The sequence below is a fragment of the Oncorhynchus mykiss genome, chromosome 18 (assembly GCF_013265735.2).
Source record: "Oncorhynchus mykiss isolate Arlee chromosome 18, USDA_OmykA_1.1, whole genome shotgun sequence".
In the NCBI taxonomy this organism is placed as follows: domain Eukaryota; kingdom Metazoa; phylum Chordata; class Actinopteri; order Salmoniformes; family Salmonidae; genus Oncorhynchus; species Oncorhynchus mykiss.
The window spans coordinates 52,677,421-52,705,300 of record NC_048582.1 but is presented as its reverse complement, the minus strand read 5'-3'; the positions used below and the strand labels follow the sequence as shown (position 1 = coordinate 52,705,300).

Here is a 27,880-nt window from a genome sequence, read left to right as displayed (position 1 = left end):
TAGTTATAGATCTGTCATTCTCAATGAAAGCAAGTCTCAGAAGCAGTAGATATGTTCTATGTGCGCTATTTGTATGCGTCCCTTAAGTGTATTTTTGCTTCTTGAACTTTTGGTTTTGTACACCAGCTTCAAACAGCTGAAAATACAATATTTTTGGCTAGTGAAAATATTTCACAGCAGTTAAGATCGTACAATGATTCACATAACTGAAATGACTACATAACTGAAATTATGCAAACTTTTAGAATTTTAGCAACCAGGAAATGGCGGAGCACCTTTAAATATAAATAATCATAGACATGTCCTGTCTAAATAAAGCCCTTAATGTAAGCATCCAATAACATGAAGAAAAAAATACATCGAGATATCAGAAACCTGTATTGCCCCTGTCCAGCCCTCACTGCGTCTGCGCAGCTCGCTCTATGCGTCAACGTCTTCTGACGTTTGCAGCAGAATCCAGGAAGTGAGGAGTCGCTTGTTGTTTTTGCCGATTGATAGTCCTTTCACATTTTATTTGTTACTTTTCGCGGGCCAAAAATGGCGACTTTTATTTCTGTCCCGTTAAAGAAGTCGTCTGAAGTCGAACTAGTTAAACCGCTCTCGAAATTCGTTACGGCGACATACCCAACGGGCGAGGATCAAGCTGAGTATATCCGATCCGTGGAGGAGTTGAACAAGCTGCGCAAGAGTGCTCTGGGGAGGCCGCTCGACAAACACGAAAGCTCGCTGGAAATCCTCCTGAGGTTTGAAATACTGCCGCACTGACGTAACTAGCTAACTCCAGCTAGACACCTAACAGTTAACTAGCTATTTCACCTGTTTGGGAATGGTTGGGCTACTAGTTAACTCCATTGCCGCACCCTGAAATTCTCGGAAGCAGTTTTTCCTTTTGAGTCATGTGTTTAACAATTTATGAAAAGTTAACGCATTGACAATCAATGTCCATGTGATGCTACTGTAATGGCTCAATAACGATTTCTACATGTGAAATTAACCTGCTGTCAATTAGTAAAGTAACTAGCTTAGCTAGCTAGTTAACTAACTTCCATGTTAGCCAATTCCAATAAACATTAGCTTAAAACAGTGACAATTAAGTAATGGCTATTTCCTTGCCAGAAGTTACCGACCCTACAGTTATGCTTGTTCACAGTGCACTGCACTGTGGTCAGAACGCAATCATGGTTATATTAAGACACCATAAGCCTGCGCAGATATGGGGATGGGATATACCATTGTACTCAAATGTACCTTTATCCACATGCTCCATTGAGAAGATTGAAAAATGGCACCGCAGTCATTTTGTTAACAAGCCAGAGGATGAAAGGGCAGTTTTGTGGGAAACAAGCAGTATTTCAATCTTCTTGATTGAGCAGTGTGGATTACAGTGGCATATCCTATCCCTGCATTGAGGTACTTTTTCTGACCCATATCTTGCGCCTTCTCCACAGTGTCTTAATGTAACCGTTCAGACTACAGTGCAGATGTGTAAACAAGCGTAATGGTAGGGTATGTATTTTCTGACAGGGGTATTTCCCAGCTGGCATCCTCATGAGTCAGTTTGACCGGCCCCAATATCAAATTTGAATGTGTCATTGTCAAATGTTCTAACGTCATCAAAATCTCCATGTTTCTAGCTAGTGTTTATTGATATGTTATTACAACATTATACAAGTAATGTTAGTTTCAGGAGGGTTATGTGGGGGTGGTTTCAGGATGGCTAACATTACCTCCTGTGCCATAAAGACTCGGACCCCTTGGAAGGTCCCTCACTATCGCTTCTTGATAGATACTCAACTGATCCAAGATCTAGGTGGGAGGATGCAACACTACATAACTTTCAGAGTAGAAGTAGGCTACGCTATATAATGTACATTCAATATAGTCTGCCTGCCTCGGAGGCATTATTCAGCTAAATCCGAGCCATCTCATCTAAAAAGAATACCCACACTGGGAGATGGTAGGAATGTTTTGCATAGAGTTCCATGGAGGAAACTGGACTGTTATTTGGTTAACAAACCTCCTCTACCCTACCAAAGATGTGTCTCCAGTCCTGTGTGATATCACCACACGTATCTTGGAGTGGTGACCTATTGACTTTTCTGATTTTCTTTCCTCAGTTTCTCCAGCCAGTCATCTATTCTATACAGTAGGCTACTAGTGATATGAGCAGGATTTAGACTTTGCTCCCCTGTATAGAATCAATTGACTAATAGTTTAGCATTGTATTGTCCACAGAGCATTATTTAATACTAGTGCATTACAATAGTTACAATAGAGCCTTGGCATCTCTGTTTGCTGTAAGAGTGTTTGCTGGAGGAACTTATTCAATGTTAGCATAGGCTTCCTAACTACAAGATGGGATAGGGACATGCTATTGCTGGCCTACAGTATGTTAACGTTCTGGCTACGCTTTGCTATACAGAGTGGGTAGATGCCTAGGAGGTGAATCTTAGCATTGGAGCCTCTTAGCTCTCAGCTCATGTACAGAGTGAGCCATGTGCCAGGTAGCTATGGCAACGGGCCTTGTATTCCATATCCCTTTCACAGCTCTGCAGACAGACTGCCATTGTGTCAGCAGCAGTAGTCTAGTCACCAGCAGACCTGTCTAGGACAGAACTCTAAACTGTAAAAAAATATTTGTTTTCCATCAAATACTTGAGGTTCGCATGTTCCACATTAACTACCCCGGTGTAATGGATCCAATGGAAATGTACCCAAAAATGCAAACTCTGTATGTACTTTGGTCCCATATGTACTTTGGTCCCTACCAGGGATGTACTTTGTTCCCTACCAAGTAGTCACAGCCTTGCTAATCTTAGTGTAACCATGGTAACCATTGTTTGTACCTAAAAACCTTCAGTGCACCCACCTAGTGACCGCTCTTCTCCTCCCTCTCCCTTTCTCCCTACTCTTCTACCCTCACTCTCCTTATTTTCCCATTCTCTCACTGCATTTCTGTAAGTACTCCTCATTCCCTCCTTCCTTCACATTCCTTCATTGCCTCTCTGACCTGAGAGTCAACTATAGTACCAGGTTTGTTCCGCCAATTAGGTGCCTTTTGTCCGAGACGATACCAGTATCGCAATTAGGGATGCACGATATATTGAACATATCGGAATCGGCCGATGTCTAGTTTAACACCCGATGTGCAAAACCATGTCACAGCTGATGTGCATACCTATATAACGAAGGTACATGACGTAATGCCACGTACAATTTTGAGCTATAAGTGCAACACAGCATTCCTAAACTAGCCCACAATGTCTGCTGTGTGGTTCGAGCAGTCAACAAGTCAAAATTTCAGCGTAACAACTCAAAGGTGAAATCCATTAAAGCCAAGATAATGAAATTCATTGCCCTTGATAATCAAACGTTCTCTGTCGTGGGTGATGTTGGCTTTCGCCAACTGGTCGAGCACCGATTAACAATACCAAGTGTGCAATTTTTCCCGATGTTGCCCTACCGGAGTTACACAGTAATAGCATCACTGCTATGAGCTTCACGACATATATACACTGCTCAAAAAAATAAAGGGAACACTAAAATAACACATCCTAGATCTGAATGAATGAAATATTCTTATTAAATACTTTTTTCTTTACATAGTTGAATGTGCTGACAACAAAATCACACAACAATTATCAATGGAAATCAAGTTTATCAACCCATGGAGGTCTGGATTTGGAGTCACACTCAAAATTAAAGTGGAAAACCACACTACAGGCTGATCCAACTTTGATGTAATGTCCTTAAAACAAGTCAAAATGAGGCTCAGTAGTGTGTGTGGCCTCCACGTGCCTGTATGACCTCCCTACAACGCCTGGGCATGCTCCTGATGAGGTGGCGGATGGTCTCCTGAGGGATCTCCTCCCAGACCTGGGCTAAAGCATCCGCCAACTCCTGGACAGTCTTTGGTGCAACATGGCGTTGGTGGATGGAGCGAGACATGATGTCCCAGATGTGCTCAATTGGATTCAGGTCTGGGGAACAGGCGGGCCAGTCCATAGCATCAATGCCTTCTTCTTGCAGGAACTGCTGACACACTCCAGCCACATGAGGTCTAACATTGTCTTGCATTAGGAGGAACCCAGGGCCAACCGCACCAGCATAATAACTACATAATTGACTGTTGCTATCGAAGTCATTCTAAAGGATAGGTTTAACAGAGCAAATTAAGTATAACCATACTCCTTTAAGTAATATCAATAATAATATTTAGTCCTATGTAGCCTTTTACAAGGGGTCTGAGGATCTCATCTCGGTACCTAATGGCAGTCAGGCTACCTCTGGCGAGCACATGGAGGGCTGTGCGGCCCCCCAAAGAAATGCCACCCCACACCATGACTGACCCTCCGCCGAACCGGTCATGCTGGAGGATGTTGCAGGCAGCAGAACGTTCTCCACGGCGTCTCCAGACTGTCACGTGTGCTCAGTGTGAACCTGCTTTCATCTGTGAAGAGCACAGGGCGCAAGTGGCGAATTTGCCAATCTTGGTGTTCTCTGGCAAATACCAAACATCCTGCACGGTGTTGGGCTGTAAGCACAACCCCCACCTGTGGACTTCGGGCCCTCATACCACCCTCATGGAGTCTGTTTCTGACCGTTTGAGCAGTCACTTGCACATTTGTGGCCTGCTGGAGGTTATTTTGCAGGGCTCTGGCAGTGCTCCTCCTGCTCCTCCTTGTACAAAGGCGGAGGTAGCGGTCCTGCTGCTGGGTTGTTGCCCTCCTACGGCCTCCTCCACGTTTCCTGATGTACTGGCCTGTCTCCTGGTAGTGCCTCCATGCTCTGGACACTACGCTGACAGACACAGCAAACCTTCTTGCCACATCTCGCATTGATGTGCCATCCTGGATGAGCTGCACTACCTGAGCCACTTGTGTGGGTTGTAGACTCCGTCTCATGCTACCACTAAAGTGAAAGCACCGCCAGCATTCAAAAGTGACCAAAACATCAGCCAGGAAGCATAGGAACTGAGAAGTGGTCTGTGGTCCCCACCTGTAGAACCACTCCTTTATTGGGGGTGTCTTGCTAATTGCCTATAATTTCCACCTGTTGTCTATTCCATTTGCACAACAGCATATGACATTTATTGTCAATCAGTGTTGCTTCCTAAGTGGACAGTTTGATTTCACAGAAGTGTGATTGACTTGGAGTTACATTGTGTTGTTTAAGTGTTCCCTTTATTTTTTTGAGCAGTGTGCTATGGAACACCGTTTGAGTCTCTGCGTGTCTAAATGATACAGTAGTACAGTTAAATCTGTACAAAAGAAGTCAACAAACAAGCAAACACACATTCTTATTTTCAATGACGGCCTAGGAACAGTGGGTTAACTGCCTTGTTCAGGGGCAGAACGACAGATTTTCACCTTGTCAGCTCAGGGGATCCAATCTTGCAACTTTAACTAGTCTAACGCAATAACGACCTGCCTCTCTCTCGTTGCACTCCACAAGGAGTTACGCGAATACAGTAAACCAAGGTAAGTTGCTAGCTAGCATTAAACTTATCTTATAAAAAAACTATCAATCATAATCACTAGTTAACTACACATGGTTGTTGATATTACCACCGCTCAGTCAAGCGTGTCCTGACTGAGCGGTGGTAGGCAGAAGCAGGCGCGTAAACATGAATTCAAACAGCACTTTCGTGCGTTTTGCCAGCAGCTCCTCGTTGTGCGTCAAGCATTGCGCTGTTTATGACTTCAAGCCTATCAACTCCCGAGATGAGGCTGGTGTAACCGAAGTGAAATGGCTAGGTAGTTAACCCTCGCTAATTGTCGTTGTGTTGCTGGTTCGAGCCCAGGGAGGAGCGAGGAGAGGGACGGAAGCTATACTCTTGCACTACTAAACTGGCACTACTAAAGTGCCTATAAGAACATCCAATAGTCAAAGGTTAATGAAATACAAATGGTATAGAGGGAAATAGTCCTATAATTTCTATAATAACTACAACCTAAAACTTCTTACCTCGGAATATTGAAGACTCATGTTAAAAGGAACCACATAAAAGGAACCACCATATGTTCTCATGTTCTGAGCAAGGAACTGAAACATTAGCTTTCTTACATGGCACACATTTTACATGGAACATATTGCACTTTTACTTTCTTCTCCAACACTTTGTTTTTGCATTATTTAAAGCAAATTGAACATGTTTCATTATTTACTTGAGTCAAAATTGATTTTATTGATGTATTATATTAAGTTAAAATAAGTGTTCATTCAGTATTGTTGTAATTGTCATTATTACAAATAAATAAATAAAAAATCAACCGATTAATCGGTATCAGCTTTTATGGTCCTCCAATAATCGGTATCGGCGTTGAAAAATCATAATCAGTCGACCTCTAGTCAATTCTGTTGAAACTATTTCATCTGGGGTTTTTATTTATTTTTACACATTTAAATATTTGTAGCTACTTTTTAAGTACATTCCTGCACTCAACTTGTGCAATACATTAGGAGATAAAGAAGATTGCATTCTTAATTTCACCTGTCACAATTTTTCATTATGAAGCTTACTAGTAGTCCCCAGTTACGAGGTGTTTGTTTACAAGCACACAAGGACGTAAGACTGGAGTCTTGTGAGTCACTCACAGCATGTGCCAGGTGGTCTAGTTACAGTATAGAGTTCACAAATGTTCTCCAACTATGTATCTTATATCTATTAAGTTAACTGTCTAAAATTCACTAAATGCTCTGCAGTTGTCCATTTGGTTTGTTAATTTAGTAGCTATGTAGCTAAGTGGTTAGCTTCTACCAAAATCAAGCTTCGCTTGGAAACAGTAGAGAATGAATCAAGAGCCTTGCTGTCTAATACAGTGCATTCGGAAGTATTCAGACCCCTTCACTTTTTCCACATTTTATTACGTTACACATTTATTATAATGTGTAATAAAAAATGTTCCATATCAATCTACACACACTACCCCATAATGACAAAGCGGAAAAAAAACGTTTTTTTAGACATTTTTGCAAATGTATATAAATAAATAAAGTATTCAATAATCAGACTCTTTTGCCAGGTCGCAGTTGTAAATGAGAACTTGTTCTCAGCTAGCCTACCTGGTTAAAGAAAGGTTAAATAAATAAATAAAAATATGTGACCTGAAATTGAGTTCAGGTGCATCCTGTTTCCATGGATCATCCTTCAGATGTTTCTACAACTTGATTGGAGTCCACCTGTGGTAAATTCAATTGATTGGACGTGATTTGGAAAGGCACACACCTGTCTATATAAGGTCCCACAGTTCACAGTGCATGTCAGAGCAAAAACCAAGCCATGAGGTCGAAGGAATTGTCCATAGAGCTCCGAGACAGGGTTGTGTCAAGGCACAGATCTGGGGAAGGGTACCAAAAAACTTCTGCATCATTGACGGTCCCCAAGAACACATTGGCTTCCATCATTCTTAAATGTAAGAAGTTTGGAACCACCAAGACTCTTTCTAGAGCTAGCTGCCTGGCCAAACTGAGCAATCTGGGGAAAAGGGGACGTGGTCATGGAGGTGACCAAGAACCCGATGATCACTGTGACAGAGCTCCAAAGTTCCTCTGTGGAGATGGGAGAACCTTCCAGAAGGACAATCATCTCTGCAGCGCTCCACCAATCAGGCCTTTATAGTAGAGTGGCCAGACGGAAGCCACTCCTCAGTAAAAGGCACATGACAGCCCGCTTGGAGCTTGCCAAAAGGCACCTAAAGACTCTCAGACCATGAGAAACAAGATTCTCTGGTATGATGAAACCAAGATTGAACTTGTTGGCCTGAATGCCAAGCGTCACGTCTGGAGGAAACCTGGCACCATCCCTACGGTGAAGCATGGTGGTGGCAGCATCATGCTGTGGGGATATTTTTCAGTGGCAGGGACTGGGAGACTAGTCAGTGTCGAGGGAAAGATGAACGGCGCAAAGTACATAGAGATCCTTGAAAACCTGCTCAGGACCTCAGACTGGGGCGAAGGTTCACCTTCCAACAGGACAATGACCATAAGCACACAGTCAAACAACGCAGGAGTGGCTTCAGGATAAGTCTCTGAATGCCTTGAATGGCCCGGCCAGAGCCCGGACTTGAACCTGATCAAACATCTCTGGAGAGACCTGAAAATAATTATAAATAATAATAAAATAATACAACAACGCTCCCCATCCAACTTGACAGAGCTTGAGACGATCTGCAGAGAAGAATGGGAGACAATTCCCAAGTACAGGTGTGCCAAGAAAACTAGTGGCTGCCAAAGTTTCTTACTGAGTATAAATAAAACAACCCTGAAACATCACATTTACATAAGCATTCAGCAGGTAGCCTAGTGGTTAGAGCATTGGACTAGTAACCAAAAGATCCCTGAGCTGACAAGGTTCTAATCTGTTGTTCTGCCCCTGAACAAGGCAGTTAACCCACTGTTCATAGGCCATCCATTGTAAATAATAATTTGTTCTTAACAGACTTGCCTAGTTAAATAAAGGTTAAATAAAAATACAAAATTCCAGAGTATCCTGGTATGGCACAAGGCAGGTATGAGAATCTGGATTCCGCCCAAGTGTAGTTGGTCAGTAACACAGTCAACAACATCTCTCTTTTCTGTAGGTATTATGATCAGCTGTGTGCCGTGGAGCCAAAGTTTCCCTTCTCTGAAAACCAGGTACATATAACCATTCATCCACTCAATACAAAATACACACTGTTGCTGAAAACAATAGAATACAGTATGTGTCTGCGTGGTACAGAGAATCACGTCACACATGAAACGCTAATAAAAAAATAAGGTTTGTCTGATAATGTTGCTAATCTCTCTTTCTGTGTTCCTGCAGCTGTGTCTAACCTTCACATGGAAAGATGCCTTTGATAAGGGCTCACTGTTCGGGGGCTCAGTCAAACTAGGTACGCTACACACACACGCACACACACGCACACACGCACACACACACAAGGCTTGCGGGCATGGTTGTTCCAGTAGGTGTAGGAAGCAGTAATATTGTATGATGTGTGTTCGCTCCTTGTCTTTTTCAACATATCAAGGTTTCCGTTCTCCGGATTTTGGCCGATCAAATCAATTAAAAGACAATAAATTCAATCGTATGCGGCCAAATTGCCCAGGGCTGCCTATCATAAACCCAGATTTTGCGCTTCAGCACCATTCTCTCACTCATTACACTCTGCCTTATGTACATGCACCTGCTGCTAAGGAGAGAGGAGCTTTGGCCTAGGCTACTGTTGATTGCGAAGATGGAGACTTTTTTAATTTAAGTCAAATTAAAGTTAGAGAGTATGCCTACAAGGGGGAATGTCCTCCGTATGGACAAGTTTTAATATTGTAGGTGTCAAAGACGAGAGAAATGTTGGTGTGGCTTCTGTGCAACTCGCTCATTGTTATTATTTTAGGCCTATTTAGTCATCTAAACCAGTTCTTTAAATATGCCAAACATGTTTTGTTTCATTCTGTTGTAATTTTCTTTAGCTAAATTAAGTTCCAACTGGAATGTTGTGTTTGCCGCAATATAATATCCTGCTTGTATTTTCCCTATGAACAATGGCTAGACTTAATTACTTTTGGTCTGGCTTTTACACTGCCGGCCTATGATATGAAGGCACTGCATTCCGGCAGTCCAACTGACTCCAACACTCCTTGAACTTGAGGCGAGGAAGAATGTTCTAAGCCTACCATAGTTACTCCTGTAATCTAACAATAATGCTTATCTTTATAAAAAAAATTCTGATAGAACATGTACGAATTAGCTGTACAGTCGTGGCCAAAAGTTGAGAATGACACAAATATTAATTTTCACAAAGTCTGCTGCCTCAATGTCTTTAGATATTTTTGTCAGATGTTACTATGGAATACTGAAGTATAATTACAAGCATTTCATAAGTGTCAAAGGCTTTTATTGACAATTACATGAAGTTGATGTAAAGAGTCAATATTTGCAGTGTTGACCCTTCTTTTTCAAGACCTCTGCAATCTGCCCTGGCATGCTGTCAATTAACTTCTGGGCCACATCCTGACTGATGGCAGCCCATTCTTGCATAATCAATGCTTGGAGTTTGTCAGAATTTGTGGGGTTTTGTTTGTCTACCCGCCTCTTGAGGATTGACAACAAGCTCTCAATGGGATTAAGGTCTGGGGAGTTTCCTTGCCATGGACCCAAAATATCGATCTTTTGTTCCCCGAGTCACTTAGTTATCACTTTTGCCTTATGGCAAGGTGCTCCATCATGCTGGAAAAGGCATTGTTCGTCACCAAACTGTTCCTGGATGGTTGGGAGAAGTTGCTCTCGGAGGATGTGTTCATGGCTGTGTTCTTAAGCATAATTGTGAGTGAGCCCACTCCCTTGGCTGAGAAGCAACCCCACACATGAATGGTCTCAGGATGCTTTACTGTTGGCATGACACAGGACTGATGGTAACACTCACCTTGTCTTCTCCTGACAAGCTTTTTTCCGGATGCCCCAAACAATCGGAAAAGGGGATTCATCAGAGAAAATGACTTTACCCCAGTCCTCAGCAGTCCAATCCCTGTACCTTTTGCAGAATATCAGTCTGTCCCTGATGTTTTTCCTGGAGAGAAGTGGCTTCTTTGCTGGCCTTCTTGACACCAGGCCATCCTCCAAAAGTCTTCGCCTCACTGTGCGTGCAGATGTACTCACACCTGCCTGCTGCCTTTCCTAAGCAAGCTCTGTACTGGTGGTGCCCCGATCCCGCAGCTGAATCAACTTTAGGAGACGGTCCTGGAGCTTGCTGGACTTTCTTGGGCGCCCTGACGCCTTCTTCACAACAATTGAACCACTCTCCTTGAAGTTCTTGATGATCCGATAAATGGTTCATTTAGGTGCAATCTTACTGGCAGCAATATCCTTGCCTGTGAAGCCCTTTTTGTGCAAAGCAATGATGATGGCACGTGCCATTTGCATGGCAAAGAGGGACTTTGCAATTAATTGCAATTCATCTGATCACTCTTCATATCATTCTGGAGTATATGCAAATTGCCATCATACAAACTGAGGCAGCAGACTTTGTGAAAATTAATATTTGTCATTAGCAAAACATTTGGCCACGACTGTATATATCTGTATAGCAGACGCAGTAGCCTATCTGACAAGGATAAAGAAATCCATGTCCTGTCATCATTCTGCCATTATCTCTCTCGCTCTAAGACTAAGCTTTTCTTTCTTCTATATTTATGGTGCCGGGTGAGATGGCAGCCATTTTACGGGCTCCTAACCAATTGTTATCTTGTGTATTTTTTTCACGTTATTTGTTACTTATTTTGTACATAATGTTTCTGCCGCCGTCTCTTATGACCAAAAAAAGCTTCTGGATATCAAGACAGCGATTATTCACCTCGTACTGGACAAATATTTATTTATTTAACGTGTCTACATGCAAAGGATTTACTTCAGACACCGGACAAGGCCCAAATTCCCGTCATTCGCATGAAGAAGAGACAGAGATTTCGGGGACGTAGGTCGGTGTGCCTTGTAAGGATCCGACGGCGAGTGTGTAGTCCGCCTCAACCATCAGTCATATTAGCCAACGTGCAATCATAAATTGGATAATAAACTGGATGAGCTCCGATCAAGACTATCCTACCAATGGGACATTAACTGTAATATCTTATGTTTCACTGAGTCGTGGCTGAATAAGGACATGCATAACATACAGCTGGCTGAGTTTTCCGTGTATCGGCAAGACAGAACATCTGCCTCCGGTAAAACCAAGGGTGGCGGTCTGTGTCTATTTGTAAATAACTGCTGGTGCACAAAATCAAATATTAAGGAAGTCTCAAGGTTTTGCTCGCCTGAGGTAGAGTATCTCATGATAAGTTGTAGACCACACTATTTACCAAGAGTTTTCATACATATTTTTCGTAGCTGTAAATTTACCACCACAAACCAATGCTGGCACTAAAACGGCACTCAACGAGCTATATAAGGCCATAAGCAAATAAGAAAATGCTCATCCAGAGGTGGTGCTCCTAGTGGCCGGGGACTTTAATGCAGGAAAAATGAAATCAATTTTTACCTAATTTCTACCAACATGTTACATGTATAACCAGAGGAGGAAAAAAAACTTTAGACCACCTTTACTCCACACACAGAGCGTACAAAGCTCTCCCCTGCCCTCCATTTCACAAATCTGACCATAACTCTGTCCTCCTGATTCCTGCTTACAAGCAAAAACTAAAACAGGAAGTACCAGTGACTCGCTCAATACAGAAGTGGTCAGATGACACACGTGCTAAGCTACAGGACTGTTTTAGCTTGCACAGACCGTAATATGGTCCTGGATTCTTCCGATGGCATTGAGGAGTACACAATATCCGTCACTGGCTTCATCAATAAGTGAATCAATTACGTCATCCCCACAATGACCGTACATACAGGACCAGTCAAAGGTTTTAGAACACCTCATTCAAGGGTTTTTTCCTTTTATTTGTACTATTTTCTACATTTTAGAATACTAGTGAAGGCATCGAAACTATAAAATAACACATACGGAATCATGTAGTAACCAAAAAACTGTTAGACAAAGTAGCCTGCCTTAGCCTTTGACAGCTTTGCACACGCTTGGCATTCTCTCAACCAGCTTCACCTGGAATGCTTTTCCAACAGTCTTGAAGGAGTTCCCACATGCTGAACACTTGTCTGCTTTTCCTTCACTCTGTGGTCCAACTCATCCCAAACCATCTCAATTGGGTTGAGGTCCGGTGATAGTGGAAGCCAGGTCATCTGATGCAACAGTCTCCTTCTTGGTCAAATAGCCCTTACTCAGCATGGAAATGTGTTGGGTCATTGTCCTGTTGGAAAAACAAATGATTTTTCCCACTAAGCGCAAACCAGATGGCAGAATGCTGTGGTAGATATGCGTGCCTTGAATTCTAAATAAATCACAGACCGTGTCATCGGCAAAGCACCATCACACCACATACTTCACGGTGGGAACTACACATGCCAAGATCATTTATTTATTTTATTTGACCTTTATTTAACCAGGCAAGTCAGTTAAGAACAAATTCTTATTTTCAATGACGGCCTAGGAACAGTGGGTTAACTGCCTGTTCAGGGCCAGAACGACAGATTTGTACCTTGTCAGCTCGGGGGGTTGAACTTGCAACCTTCCGGTTACTAGTCCAACGCTCTCTAACCACTAGGCTACCCTGCCGCCTCATCCGTTCACCTACTCTGCGTCTCACAAAGACACAGCAGTTGGAATCTCAAATTTGGGCTCATCAGACAAAAGGACAGATTTCCACCGGTCTAATGTCCATTGCTTGTGTTTTTTGGTCCAAGCAAGTCTCTTCTTATTGGTATCCTTTAGTAGTGGTTTCTTTGCAACAATTTGACCATGAAGGTCTGATTCATGCAGTCTCCTCTGAACAGTTGATGTTGAGATGTCTGTAACTTGAACTCTGTGAAGCTTTTATTTGGGCTGCAATTTCTGAGGTGCAGTTAACTCTAATGAACTTAGTTTTATTCTACAATGTAGAAAATAGTGAAAATAAAGAAAATCCCTTGAATGAGTAGGTGTGTCCAAACTTTTGACTGGTACTGCACATACCCCAACCAGAAGCCATGGATTACAGGCAACATCCGCACTATCTAAAGTAGAGGTCGACCCATTAATCGGAATGGCTGATTTAATTAGGGCCGATTTCAAGTTTTCATAACAATCGGAAATCTGTATTTTTGGGCGCCGATTTGCCGTTTTTTTACACCTTTATTTAATCTTAATTTAACTAGGCAAGTCAGTTAAGAACACATTCTTATTTTCAATGACTGCTTAGGAACGGTGGGTTAACTGCCTCGTTCAGGGGCAGAAAGACAGATTTTCACCTTGTCAGCTCGGGGGGTCCAATCTTGCAACCTTACAGTTAACTAGTCCAACGCAATAACGACCTGCCTCTCTCTCGTTGCACCCCACAAGGAGACTGCCTGTTACGCAAATGCAGTAAGCCAAGGTAAGTTGCTAGCTAGCATTAAACTTATCTTATAAAAAAAAATCAATTATAATCACTAGTTAACTAGACATGGTTGATGATATTACTAGATATTATCTAGCGTGTCCTGTGTTGCATATAATCTGACTGAGCGGTGGTAGGCAGAAGCAGGCGCGTAAACATTAATTCAAACAGCACTTTCGGGCGTTTTGCCAGCAGCTCTTCGTTGTGCGTCAAGCATTGCGCTCTTTATGACTTCAAACCTATCAACTCCCGAGATGAGGCTGGTGTGACCGAAGTGAAATGGCTGGCTAGTTAGCGCGCGCTAATAGCGTTTCAAACTTCACTCGCTCTGAGCCTTGGGGTGGTTGTTTCCCTTGCTCTGCATGGGTAATGCTGCTTCGATGTGGTGGCTGTTGTCGTTGTGTTGCTGGTTCGAGCCCAGGGAGGAGCGAGGAGAGGGACGGAAGCTATACTGTTACACTGGCAATACTAAAGTGCCTATAAGAACATCCAATAGTCAAAGGTTAATGAAATACAAATGGTATAGAGGGAAATAGTCCTATAATAACTACAACCTAAAACTTCTTACCTGGGAATATTGAAGACTCATGTTAAACGGAACCACCAGCTTTCATATGTCCTCATGTTCTGAGCAAGGAACTGAAACGTTCGCTTTCTTACATAGCACATATTGCACTTTTACGTTCTTCTCCAACACTTTGTTTTTGCATTATTTCAACCAAATTGAACGTTTCATTATCTACTTGAGGCTAAATTGATTTTATTGATGTATTATATTAAGTTAAATTAAGTTGTAATTGTCATTATTACAAATAAAAAAATATATACAGTGCCTTGCGAAAGTATTCGGCCCCCTTGAACTTTGCGACCTTTTGTCACATTTCAGGCTTCAAACATAAAGATATAAAACTGTATTTTTTTGTGAAGAATCAACAACAAGTGGGACACAATCATGAAGTGGAACGACATTTATTGGACATTTCAAACTTTTTTAACAAATCAAAAACTGAAAAATTGGGTGTGCAAAATTATTCAGCCCCTTTACTTTCAGTGCAGCAAACTCTCTCCAGAAGTTCAGTGAGGATCTCTGAATGATCCAATGTTGACCTAAATGACTAATGATGATAAATACAATCCACCTGTGTGTAATCAAGTCTCCGTATAAATGCACCTGCACTGTGATAGTCTCAGAGGTCTGTTAAAAGCGCAGAGAGCATCATGAAGAACAAGGAACACACCAGGCAGGTCCGAGATACTGTTGTGAAGAAGTTTAAAGCCGGATTTGGATACAAACATATTTCCCAAGCTTTAAACATCCCAAGGAGCACTGTGCAAGCGATAATATTGAAATGGAAGGAGTATCAGACCACTGCAAATCTACCAAGACCTGGCCGTCCCTCTAAACTTTCAGCTCATACAAGGAGAAGACTGATCAGAGATGCAGCCAAGAGGCCCATGATCACTCTGGATGAACTGCAGAGATCTACAGGTGAGGTGGGAGACTCTGTCCATAGGACAACAATCAGTCGTATATTGCACAAATCTGGCCTTTATGGAAGAGTGGCAAGAAGAAAGCCATTTCTTAAAGATATCCATAAAAAGTGTCGGTTAAAGTTTGCCACAAGCCACCTGGGAGACACACCAAACATGTGGAAGAAGGTGCTCTGGTCAGATGAAACCAACATTGAACTTTTTGGCAACAATGCAAAACGTTATGTTTGGCGTAAAAGCAACACAGCTGAACACACCATCCCCACTGTCAAACATGGTGGTGGCAGCATCATGGTTTGGGCCTGCTTTTCTTCAGCAGGGACAGGGAAGATGGTTAAAATTGACGGGAAGATGGATGGAGCCAAATACAGGACCATTCTGGAAGACAACCTGATGGAGTCTGCAAAAGACCTGAGACTGGGACAGAGATTTGTCTTCCAACAAGACAATGATCCAAAACATAAAGCAAAATCTACAATGGAATGGTTCAAAAATAAACATATCCAGGTGTTAGAATGGCCAAGTCAAAGTCCAGACCTGAATCCAATCGAGAATCTGTGGAAAGAACTGAAAACTGCTGTTCACAAATGCTCTCCATCCAACCTCACTGAGCTCGAGCTGTTTTGCAAGGAGGAATGGGAAAAAATGTCAGTCTCTCGATGTGCAAAACTGATAGAGACATACCCCAAGCGACTTACAGCTGTAATCGCAGCAAAAGGTGGCGCTACAAAGTATTAACTTAAGGGGGCTGAATAATTTTGCACGCCCAATTTTTCAGTTTTTGATTTGTTAAAAAAGTTTGAAATATCCAATAAATGTCGTTCCACTTCATGATTGTGTCCCACTTGTTGTTGATTCTTCACAAAAAAATACAGTTTTACATCTTTATGTTTGAAGCCTGAAATGTGGCAAAAGGTCGCAAAGTTCAAGGGGGCCGAATACTTTCGCAAGGCACTGTATATCCCCCAAAAATTAATCGTCCGATTTAATCGGCATCGGCTTTTTGGGTCCTCCAATAATCGGTATCGGCGTTGAAAAATCATAATCGGTCGACCTCTAATCTGAAGGGTAGAGCTGCCGCTTTCAAGGAGTGCGACTCTAACCCGGACATTTATAAGAAAGCCCGCAATGCCCCACCACCAACCATCAAACAGGCAAAGCATCAATACAGGACTAAGATTGAATTGTACTACACCGGCTCTGACGCTTGTCGGATGTGGCAATGCTTGCAAACTATTACGAACTACAAAGGGAAGCACAGCCGCGAGCTGCCCAGTGACACAAGCCTTCCAGACGAGCTAAATGACTTCTATGCTTGCTTCAAGGCAAGCAACACTGAAGCATGCATTAGAGCACCAGCAGTTCCGGAAGACTGTGTGGTCACGCGTTCTGTATCCGATGTGAGTAAGACCTTCAAACAGGTCAACATTCACAAGGCTGCAGTGCCAGACGGATTACCAGGATGTGTACTCCTAGCATGCGCTGACCAACTGGCAAGTGTCTTCACTGACATTTTGAACCTCTCCCTGTTCGAGTCTGTAATACCAACATGTTTCAAGCAGACTACCATAGTCCCTGTGCCCAAGAACACCCAGGTAACTTCCCTGAGTGACTACCAACCCGTAGCCCTCACGTCTGCATGACTGGTTGCATCACCACCTGATATGACAACTGCTCGGTCTCCATCCGCAAGGCACTACAGAGGGTAGGGCGTACGGCCCAGTACATCACTGGGGCCAAGCTTCCTGCCATCCATGACCTCTATACCAGGTGGTGTCAGAGGAAGGCCCTAAAAATTGTCAGACTCCAGCCACCCTAGTCATAAACTCTTCTCTCTACTACCGCATGTCAAGTGGTGCAGGAGTGCCAAGTCTACATCCAAAAGGCTTCTTAACAGCTTCTAACCCTTAAAACTCCTGAACAGCTAATCAAATGGTTACCCGGACTATTTGCATTGACCCCACCCTCATTATTTACGCTGCTGCTACTCTCTGTTTATCTATGCATAGTCACTTTACCTCTACATATTATGGCGCTTTCATATATATATATATGTACATATTACCTCGACTAACCTTGACTCTGTACCAGTACCACTTTATATTGCCTCGCTACTGTTATTTTATTGTTGTTCTTTTAACAATTTTTTTATTTGACTTTTTATTTATATTTTATTTTAGTAAATCATTTAACACTTTTTTTAAACGGATTGTTAAGGGCTTGTAAGAAAGCATTTCACTGTAAGGTCTAATTCAGCGCATGTGACAAATCAAATTTGATTTGATATTTTTTAATATTAATTTCATACAGTAGATGCCTATAGGCCTATGCATGCAATGCCCTGATGCATTTAGTGATCAGATCTCTGACAGCTGAACCGTAAGGTGGACAATTGATATTTGAGTTCTGCATATGCTAAACATCGAAACACAAAGGATAGTGTATTTGTAATTTGTTAAAAGGCTGGTTTTAAGGACACGTAAGTGTGGCTCATTTGGCCAATATCCCTTGTTTATTGATTGTGCTGGCTGCGTGGATGGATGCCCTAATGGGTTACTTTCCCAATGCAGATGGATGACCGGTACAGTTCTCAAATTTCATCTTTCAGGTCACTTGTCCAGTGCCAAATGTTCCTAATGGAAACCCTGCAACCTAAATGATTACCTGTCTGTGGCATGTGTAGAGCTGGGCCGGCGTGTGCTATCTTCCAGCGAGAGGTAACCTCTGTAACCCTATTGTGAGGTATGTCAGCCTGATGAACAGGTGTGTGTGTGTTTTTAGCCCTGGCCAGTCTGGGCTATGAGAAGACATGTGTGTTGTTCAATGGAGCAGCGTTGGCAAGTCAGATCGCTTCAGAACAAAACCTGGACAGCGATGAAGGACTGAAGGCCGCAGCCAAATACTACCAGGTACTACTATAGTAATGCTACAATACTACCAGGTTCTATAGTAACACTACAATTTATACCACATCTAATTATTACAGTACTACAAATACTACAGCCAAATGTCTTTCCATCTCTCTCTGTCATACACTCTCTCCCTCCTCCACCCCCTCCAGTTGGCAAGTGGAGCATTTGGTCACATTAAGGACACAGTGCTGTCGGCTCTGAACAGAGAGCCTACAATGGACATTTCTCCTGAGACCGTAGGAACCCTCAGTCTCATCATGCTGGCTCAGGCACAGGAAGTCTTCTTTCTCAAGGCTACTTCAGGTACACACATACGTCACACACACACATGCTATACCCACACATTACACGTGTGTGCATAAATCAAGTAACCATGGTATCGTTTGCCCTACAGATAAGATGAAGGACGCCATCATCGCTAAACTGGCCAATCAGGCGGCAGATTTCTACAGCGATGCCTTCAAGCAGTGTCAGTACAAAGAGAACCTGCCCAAGGTGTGTGTGTGTGTGTGTGGGGATAACACTCAGGGTGTGGAACTTTCCCCATTTCTCTCATTTCACTATCTCTGTTCTGATTGGTTGTTTACCATACAGTCTCCATTCTGATTTGTTATTCACTACCTGGGCTGTATTCTCATTGGTTGTGCTTGTTCACTACTTGGGCTGTATTCTCAGTGGCGCTTTCACCGTCTCACCCCCGTTCTTATTGGTCTCTCACTACCTAATAATGAGCTTCTGAAATGATGTGTGTTTGAAATCTGACTGACCTGTCTTACTACTAAAAGACACACACACACACACACGTTCTGGGGTGGGAATACATGGGCCAGACTTTGCAGACACACACACACGCGTTCTGGGGTGGGAATACATGGGCTGGACTTTGCAGACACACACACACACGCGTTCTGGGGTGGGAATACATGGGCTGGACTTTGCAGACACACACACGTTCTGGGGTGGGAATACATGGGGCTGGACTTTGTAGACACACACACACTACTTTGTAATAAAGTTTGGGTGAATGTGGCAGAAAGATTAATCACTCACTTCTGTTCTCTCTCCCGTTATCCTCCGCTCTCTGCATCCCTCGTGGTGGTGTGTGTGCCTGTGTTCCTGATTTGGCTTCTGTGACGTGAAACTCGTTCGTGATTTGCTCTTGGCGGTGTTGTTCTTTGGTGGTCCCTTTGTTTGCATGTATGTGTTTTGGTTTGCCCCGTGTGTGTGCGTGTGCGCACTGCTCTGTGGTTGCTTCTCCCTGGTCAGTGTATTTATTTCCAGGAGGTGTTGCCGGTGCTGGCAGCTAAACACTGCATCATGCAGGCCAACGCTGAGCTACACCAGTCTATCCTCGCCAAGCAGAAGAAACACTTTGGGGAGGAGATCGCTCGCCTGCAGGTACACACAAACACACACACAGCACTCTAACCCAGTGGTGTTTCCAGTGTAGCCCACCTGAAAATGTAGTGATTTTCCTATGACCAAATACAGTGGCAAGAAAAAGTATGTGAAACCTTTGAAATTACCTGGATTTCTGCATACATTTGACATCAAATTGGATCTGATCTTCATCTAAGTCACAATAATAGACAAACAGTGTGCTTAAACTAAAAACATACAAATTGTTGTATTTTGTCTATATTGAATACATAATTTAAAAATTCACGTGTAGGTTGGAAAAGGTATGTGAACCCCTAGGCTAATGACTTCTGCAAAAGCTAATTGGAGTCCACTAACCTGGAGTTGAATTAATGAAATGAGATTGGAGATTTTGGTTAGAGCTACCCTGCCCCGTTTAAAAAAATAACCACGCACAATATTTGAGTTTGCTATTCACAAGAAGCATTGCCTCATGTGAACCATGCCTCGAACAAAAGAGATCTCAGAAGACCTAATATTAAGAATGGTTGACTTGCATAAAGCTGGAAAGGGTTACAAAAGTATATCTAAAAGCCTTGATGTTCATCAGTCCACGGTAAGACCAATTGTCTATAATTGGAAAAAGTTCAGCACTGTTGCTACTCTCCCTAGGAATGGCCATCCTGCAAAGATGACTGCAAGAGCACAGCACAGAATGCTCAATGAAGTTAAGAAGAATCCTAGTGTGTCTGCTGAAGACTTACAGAAATCTCTGGAACATGCCAACATCTCTGTTGACGAGTACGATACGTAAAACACTAAACAGGAATGGTGTTCATGGGAGGACACCACGGAAGAAGCCACTGCTGTCCAAAAAAACATTTCTGCACGTCTGAAGTTTGCAAAAGAGCGCCTGGATGTTCCACAGCGCTACTGGCCAAATATTCTGTGGACAGATGAAACTATAGGAACACAACACTGTGGAGGAAAAAAGGCCCAGCACACCAACATCAAAATCTCATCCCAACTGTAAAGTATGGTGGAGGGAGGATCATGGTTTGGGCTGCTTTGCTGCCTCAGGGCCTGGACAGCTTGCTATCATCGATGGCAAAATGAATTCCCAAGTTTATCAAGACATTTTTCATGAGAATGTAAGGCTATCTGTCCGCCAATAGAAGCTTAACAGAAGTTGGGTGATGCAACAGGACAACAACCCGTAAGACAGAAGTAAATCTACAACAGAACGGCTTCAACAGAAGGAAATACAACCTCTGGAGTGGCCCAATCAGAGTCCTGACCTAAACCGGATTTAAAATGCTGTGGCATGACCTCAAATGAGCGGTTCACACCGGACATCCCAAGAATATTGCTGAACTGAAACCGTCTTGTAAAGATGAATGGTCCAAGATTCCTCCCGTTGTGCAGGTCTGATCCGCAACTACAGAAAATGTTTGGTTGAGGTTATTGCTGCCAAAGGAGGGTCAACCTGTTATTAAATCCAGTTCATATTTTTCCTCCCTGCACTGTGAATGTTTACACGGTGTATTCAATAAAGACATGAAAACATGTAATTGTTTGTGTTATTAGTTTAAACAGACTGTTTGTCTATTGTTGTGACTTAGGTGAAGATCAGATTTTCTGACTAATTTATGCAGAAATCCAGGTAATTCTAAAGGGTTCACATACTTTTTCTTCCCACTGTAAACACAACCACTCAACCAAAGTCCTCATACATTGTTTTCTATTCTCTCGTTCTCTCCATCCCTCAGCAAACTAATTAGTGAAGAGTCTAGCCCTGCTTTATGGTTGACAGTGTGAAGGATCCGACTATCATTCACTCCTCTATTCTCTCCTTCCCTCCATCCCTGCAGCATGCTTCAGAGCTGGTGAAGACGGTAGCGTCTCGCTATGATGAGTACGTCAGTGTGAAAGACCTTAGTGATAAGATCAGCCGCGCTCTGACCGCAGCTAAGAAGGACAACGACTTCATCTACCACGACCGCGTCCCTGAGGTCAAAGACCTGGAACACATCGGCAAGGCAGCGCTGGTCAAGGCTACCACCATCACACCTCCGCTCAGCGCCAAGTTCACTGGTGAGAGACCGAATACACACACAACCACTCAGCGCCAAGTTCACTGGTGAGAGACCGAATACACACACAACCACTCAGCGCCAAGTTCACTGGTGAGAGACCGAATACACACACAACCACTCAGCACCAAGTTCACTGGTGAGAGACCGAATACACACACAACCACTCAGCACCAAGTTCACTGGTGAGAGACCGAATACACACACAACCACTCAGCGCCAAGTTCACTGGTGAGAGACCGAATACACACACAACCACTCAGCACCAAGTTCACTGGTGAGAGACCGAATACACACACAACCACTCAGCACCAAGTTCACTGGTGAGAGACCGAATACACACACAACCACTCAGCACCAAGTTCACTGGTGAGAGACCGAATACACACACAACCACTCAGCGCCAAGTTCACTGGTGCGGGGGGGACACACTTTTTTGCTTTTTGTGTAGATGTCTAAAAGAGTTTAAACGTGTGGGTTAGTTTCTGACGTGTGTGTCTGTATAGACTTGTTTGAGAAGATGGTGCCCATGGCTGTGCAGCAGAGTATGAGTGTGTACAGCCAGAGGAAGGCTGAGACCGTCAACAGACTGGTAGGAACCATGAGGGAAGCTACTAACCTCTGCAACGGGTATGGATGTTACTTTGATCATTTAACAATTGAATCGTTATTTTTTCTACTCTATTGATTTCAATACATTTCATTATCAACACAGTCAACAGCACCCGGTTAAGTCATCATACACTGAGTGGACAAAACATTAAGAACGCCTTCCTAATATCCCCCCTTTTGCCCTCAGAACAGACTCAATTTGTCAGGGATGCTGGCCCATGTTGACTCCAATGCTTCCCACAGTTGTGTCAAGTTGGCTGGATGTCCTTTGGGTGGTGGACCATTCTTGAAACACACAGAAAACTGTTGAGCATGAAAAACCCAGCAGTGTTGCAGTTCTTGACACAAACCGTGCCCCGTTCTTGGCACCTACTACCGTGCCCCGTTCAAAGGCACTTTAATGTTTTGTCTTGCCCATTCACCCTCTGAATGGCACACAATCCATGTCTCAATTGTCTCGAGGCTTAAAAACCCTTCTTTAACCCGTCTCCTCCCTTTCATCTACACTGATTGAAGTGGATTTAACATCAATAAGGGATCACAGCTTTCACCTGTTCAGGCTGTCATGGAAATAGCAGGTGTTCTTAATGTTTTGTACACTGTGTAGGTCATATTTATTGGTGGTGAATTGCGTTAATAACTAAACAGTGTGTTGGCATGTCTATATTGATCATGTATTGATCATTTAACAACAGTGTCCTGGCATCTCTGAACCTGCCTGCGGCTCTGGAGGACCTGTCTGGAGATTCTATCCCACAATCCATTATTGAAAAGGCCCATGCCATCGTCCAGCAGGGGGGGCTGCAGAGCATAGAGCAGCTGATCAGAGACCTGCCGGAACTACTGACACGCAACAGAGAGATCCTGGATGAGGTGTGTGTATATATACACACACACACACACACACACACACACACGTGTTCGTATTAGCGGTTGACCGATTATGATTTTTCAACCCCGATACCGATTATTGGAGGCCCATAAAAGCCGATACCGATTAATCGGCCGGTTTCTTTTTATTTATTTTTATTATTATTTTATTTTTATTTTTTGTAATAATGACAATTACAACAATACTGAATGAACACTTATTTTAACTTAATATAATACATCAATAAAAATCTATTTAGCCTCAAATAAATAATGAAACATGTTCTATTTGGTTTAAATAATGCAAAAACAAAGTGTTGGAGAAGAAAGTAAAAGTGCAATATGTGCCATGTAAAAAAGCTAATGTTTGAGTTCCTTGCTCAGAACATGAGAACATATGAAAGCTGGTGGTTCCTTTTAACATGAGACTTCAATATTCCAAGGTAAGAAGTTTTAGGTTGTAGTTAATATAGTATTTAGAGGACTATTTCTCTCGATACCATTTGTATTTCATATACCTTTGACTATTGGATGTTCTTATAGGCACTTTAGTATTGCCAGTGTAATAGCGTCCGTCCCTCTCCTCGCAGCTACCTGGGCTCGAACCAGGAACACATCGACAACAGCCACACTCAAAGCATCGTTATCCATCGCTCCACAAAAGCCGCGGCCCTTGCAGAGCAAGGGGAATAACTACTCCAAGTCTCAGAGCGAGTGACGTTTGAAACGCTATTAGCGCACACCCAGCTAACTAGCTAGCCATTTCACATCGGTCACACCAGCCATTAGGCTGATAGGCTTGAAGTCATAAACAGAGCTGTGCTTGCGAAGAGCTGCTGGCAAAACGCATGAAAGTGCTGTTTGAATGAATACTTACGAGCCTGCTGCTGCCTACCATCGCTCAGTCAGACTGCTCTATCAAATCATAGACTTAATTATAACATAATAACACACAGAAATACGAGCCTTTGGTCATTTATATGGTCGAAACCCGGAAATTATCATTTCGAAAACAAAACATTTATTATTTCAGTGAAATACGGAACCTTTCGGTATTTTATCTAACGGGTGGCATCCATCAGTCTAAATATTCTTGTTACATTGCACAACCTTCAATGTTATGTCATAATTACGTACAATTCTGGCAAATTAGTTTGCAATGAGCCAGGCTGCCCAAACTGTTGCATATTCCCTGACTCTGCGTGCAATGAACGCAAGAGAAATGACACAATTTCACCTTATAACTAGTGATTATGATTGATTGATTGTTTTTTATAAGATAAGTTTAATGCTAGCTAGCAACTTACCTTGGCTTCTACTGCATTCGCGTAACAGGCAGTCTCCTCGTGGAGTGCAATGAGAGGCAGGTGGTTAGAGCGTTGGACTAGGTAACTGTAAGGTTGCAAGATTGGCTCCCCCGAGCTGACAAGGTAAAAATCTGTTGTTCTGCCTCTGAACAAGGCAGTTAACCCACCGTTCCTAGGCCGTCATTGAAAATAATAATAATTGGGCAAATCGGCGCCCAAAAATACCGATTTCCGACTGTTATGAAAACTTGAAATCGGCCCTAATTAATCGGCCATTCCGATTAATCGGTCGACCTCTAGTTCGTATACCCATGATGTGTAATATGTGTGTTTGTAGTCTCTGAAGATGCTGGATGATGAGGAGTCGACAGACAGCGAGCTGAGATCCAAGTTCAGCCAACGCTGGAACAGAACTCCCTCTGGAGACCTCTACAAACCACTCAGAGCGGGTACACACACTCACACACCTATTCATGCCTACACACACATCCAAAAACAAACATACTGATATGTGTGGTGTTGTGTACTACCTTGGAATCAAATGATAATTATTTCTGCTTCTCTACCTCCGGCGGTCCAGAGGGGGGTAACTTCCGTAGCGTGTTGGACAAGGCAGTGCAGGCTGACCAGGTGGTCAGGGAGCGTTATAATGCACACTGTGAGATGATCGCTCTCCTCTGTAAACCTGAGGCTGAACTCACCGCTGCCATACCTTCAGCCAACCCTGCTAAGACATTGCAGGGCAGCGAGGTGAGGGATTGTGTGTGTGTGTGTGTGTGTGTGTGTGTGTGTGTGTTCTAACTATGTATTCTCTCTCCCTCTAGGTTGTGAGTGTGTTGCGTTCCCAGCTGTCCCAGCTAGAGGTGGTGAAGAGAGAGAGGGAGGTGCTGGAGACGGAGATTAAGGGCGTGACCTTTGACATGTCCTCCAGCTTCCTGACGGCTCTGGCTCAGGACGGGGCCATCAATGAGGAGGCACTGTCAATGAGCCAGCTGGACCAATCATACGGCAGCTACAGCCAGAGGGTTCAAGCCAGCCTCCGCTCTCAGGAAGAGCTGTTGGGCAACGTGCAGGTAGGATACAGAGACACACTCGCCTAAACACCCCTATACGCAATTTCCACAAATACTTTTTCAGATGTCGAGAAATGTTACTTTATCGATTCTCTCCTGTTGATTGTCTCCCCCCAGGCATCTCACCAGGAGTTCTCCAGTCTGAAGCAGTCCAACTCTGAGGCTAATGATCGTGAGGAGGTGTTGAAGAAGCTGGCCTCGGCCCACGACAGCTACGTTGAGATCACCAGCAACCTCAGAGAGGGCACCAAGGTAACTGTCGCCTAGGGAATGTCAGGGAGGGTTGTTTCTAGGGAATGGGTGGGTTGAGGACTGTTTCTTTTTCTTTTTTGTTATTAACCCCCTGAAAAACACAACAGGTTGAACTTGACAAGGGCTTGATTATTGGATGACTTTGGTTGTCTCTCAATCTGACCAATCACCTTCTCGCTCTCTGTAGTTCTACAATGACCTCACCGAGATCCTGCTGAAGTTCCAGAACAAGTGCAGTGACATCGTCTTCGCCCGCAAGACAGAACGGGATGAACTGCTGAAGTATGTGGTGGTGATGTCGTCTCAATAACGATGCTTCAGTTGTTATGAATATTTGTAATAATCACTGTATTGTGTTATTAGTGAAATATCATTGATTATATTTTTATGTGATTGGTGATTTATGTGAACTAGAAGTGACCATGACGAGCAACTGATGTTGGGGTTGCCTTGGTGACCAATGACTGACATTTCTGTTGTTGTGGTTACCCACCCAGGGATTTGCAGCAGAGCATCGCCAGGGAGCCCAGTGCCCCATCCTTCTCTGTCCCCGCCTACCAGACTAACCCCACCCCCACCGCCACTGGACCAACCCCCGCACCAAGGACTGTCTTCGTAAGTAGCCAATCACAGCTGGGTGGCTCCTCTCTCCAGCCCAATCAGAGGGCAGCTCTGTGCCAATGACGATTCAATTAAACTTGCCCGGTTCACTGGGTGGGCGAAATTTGCATCGGGTGAAAGTGATTGCATTCATTTGTAACCGAGGTGTCTCCCGGGTGTGAGTTGTGTGCCCCTTTCAAAGCCGATGGCGAAATTGGCTCAACAGAGTGACGTATGTGAGGCACGTGGAGTATTGACTTACGTTTTGCTTTTGATAAAATAAACATATGTGCTTTATCTTACCAAGGAAAACTAGTTTGAAAATTGAAACATATATTGTATGTTTCTGAACGATGCACCATGCTGCCTTGTTGACAATGACTGTTTGATTTGAGCAGTTTCACCTGGTCTTGACGGGTCATATCCCGGTTCAGCCTGACGAACTCCCTCAATCGCGACAGAGACATGACCGTAATATTGTCTCTTATTGTGACCACTTTACATCTGCAGTTGTCACAAGGTTTACTATTGATCTGTTTTGACTGATTTTTAGTGACCTCTGATCTTTCCCTCTTCCGTTTCCAGCAGCCTCAGCAGCCCCAGGCGAAGGCCCAGCCTCCCGAGCGGCCCCCTCCCCCTGCCTTCACCCCCCAGGCCGCCTCCGCACCAGGCAACCCTCCCAGTAACCAGCCTCAACCAGTAAACCCCCCACCTATGGCCCCTCCCTCACAGGCCCAGGGACCGCCTTACCCCACATACCAGGGATACCCCGGGTGAGTCAATCAAATCAATCATTATCCTTATTGTCCCAGTTGGCTGTGTGCGTTGCACAACTGTAGCCCGTCTGTTGTTCATCTCACTATCCCTGTCTTCTCATTTTCATACACACTAACCTCTCTTTCTCTGTATCTCCAGGTATGCCTACCAGATGCCTATGGGTTATAACCCGTATGCAGCGTACGGCCAGTACAACATGCCCCCAACTATGCAGCCTAACATGCAGCCCTACATCCCCTATCAGCAGGCCCCAGCACCCGGACAGGGGGGCTACCCTGGGGTCCCCCCCACACAGCAGCACCCCTACACCTACCAACAGCAGCCCCAGCAACCACCACCACAGCCATACTACCCACAACAATAACTACTCTCTCACTCCTCTCCTCCATCCCTCTCCTCTGCTATCGCTACTCCGACCGACAGCAGAAACCATGCTACTACGCCCAGCAATAACTCCTCAATCTCTCTCTCTCTCTCTCCCTTCTTCCTCTGCTCTTCCTTCTTCTCTTCCCTCCCTCCTCTACCTTCCCTCCCTCCTCTACCTTCCCTCCCTCCTCTACCTTCCCTCCCTCCTCTACCTT

General features: G+C 43.7%; 1 protein-coding gene across 3 annotated transcripts; it reads left to right on the top strand.

Moving 5' to 3' along the window:
• Positions 1–429: 429 nt before the first annotated feature.
• On the top strand, positions 430–27,880 carry LOC110496501 (programmed cell death 6 interacting protein). 3 transcript variants are annotated; one of them, XM_021572439.2, is made up of 18 exons: positions 430–743; positions 8,583–8,637; positions 8,807–8,876; positions 18,226–18,353; positions 18,506–18,659; positions 18,751–18,851; positions 19,638–19,754; positions 21,587–21,809; positions 22,315–22,438; positions 23,116–23,293; positions 24,935–25,046; positions 25,178–25,347; positions 25,422–25,670; positions 25,788–25,922; positions 26,110–26,204; positions 26,420–26,537; positions 27,108–27,295; positions 27,438–27,880. In XM_021572439.2, the coding sequence occupies exons 1-18, from the start codon at positions 538–540 to the stop codon at positions 27,661–27,663; spliced, it is 2,649 nt and encodes an 882-aa protein (XP_021428114.2). In that variant the 5' UTR covers positions 430–537; the 3' UTR covers positions 27,664–27,880. The 3 variants fall into 3 exon arrangements, with proteins under 3 accessions (XP_021428114.2, XP_021428113.2, XP_021428112.2); XM_021572438.2 differs by having other exon boundaries at positions 19,623–19,754; positions 27,111–27,295; XM_021572437.2 differs by having other exon boundaries at positions 19,623–19,754.

What these genes read in the sequence shown, in the direction of transcription:
- LOC110496501 (XM_021572437.2), top strand. Translation starts at nt 538, where the DNA reads ATGGCGACTTTTATTTCTGTCCCGTTAAAGAAGTCGTCTGAAGTCGAA. An exon ending in CCGCAGCCAAATACTACCAG is followed by an intron (nt 18,354 to 18,505) that starts GTACTACTATAG and finishes CACCCCCTCCAG; the next exon opens with TTGGCAAGTGGAGCATTTGG. An exon ending in CCGCACCAAGGACTGTCTTC is followed by an intron (nt 26,538 to 27,107) that starts GTAAGTAGCCAA and finishes TTCCGTTTCCAG; the next exon opens with CAGCCTCAGCAGCCCCAGGC.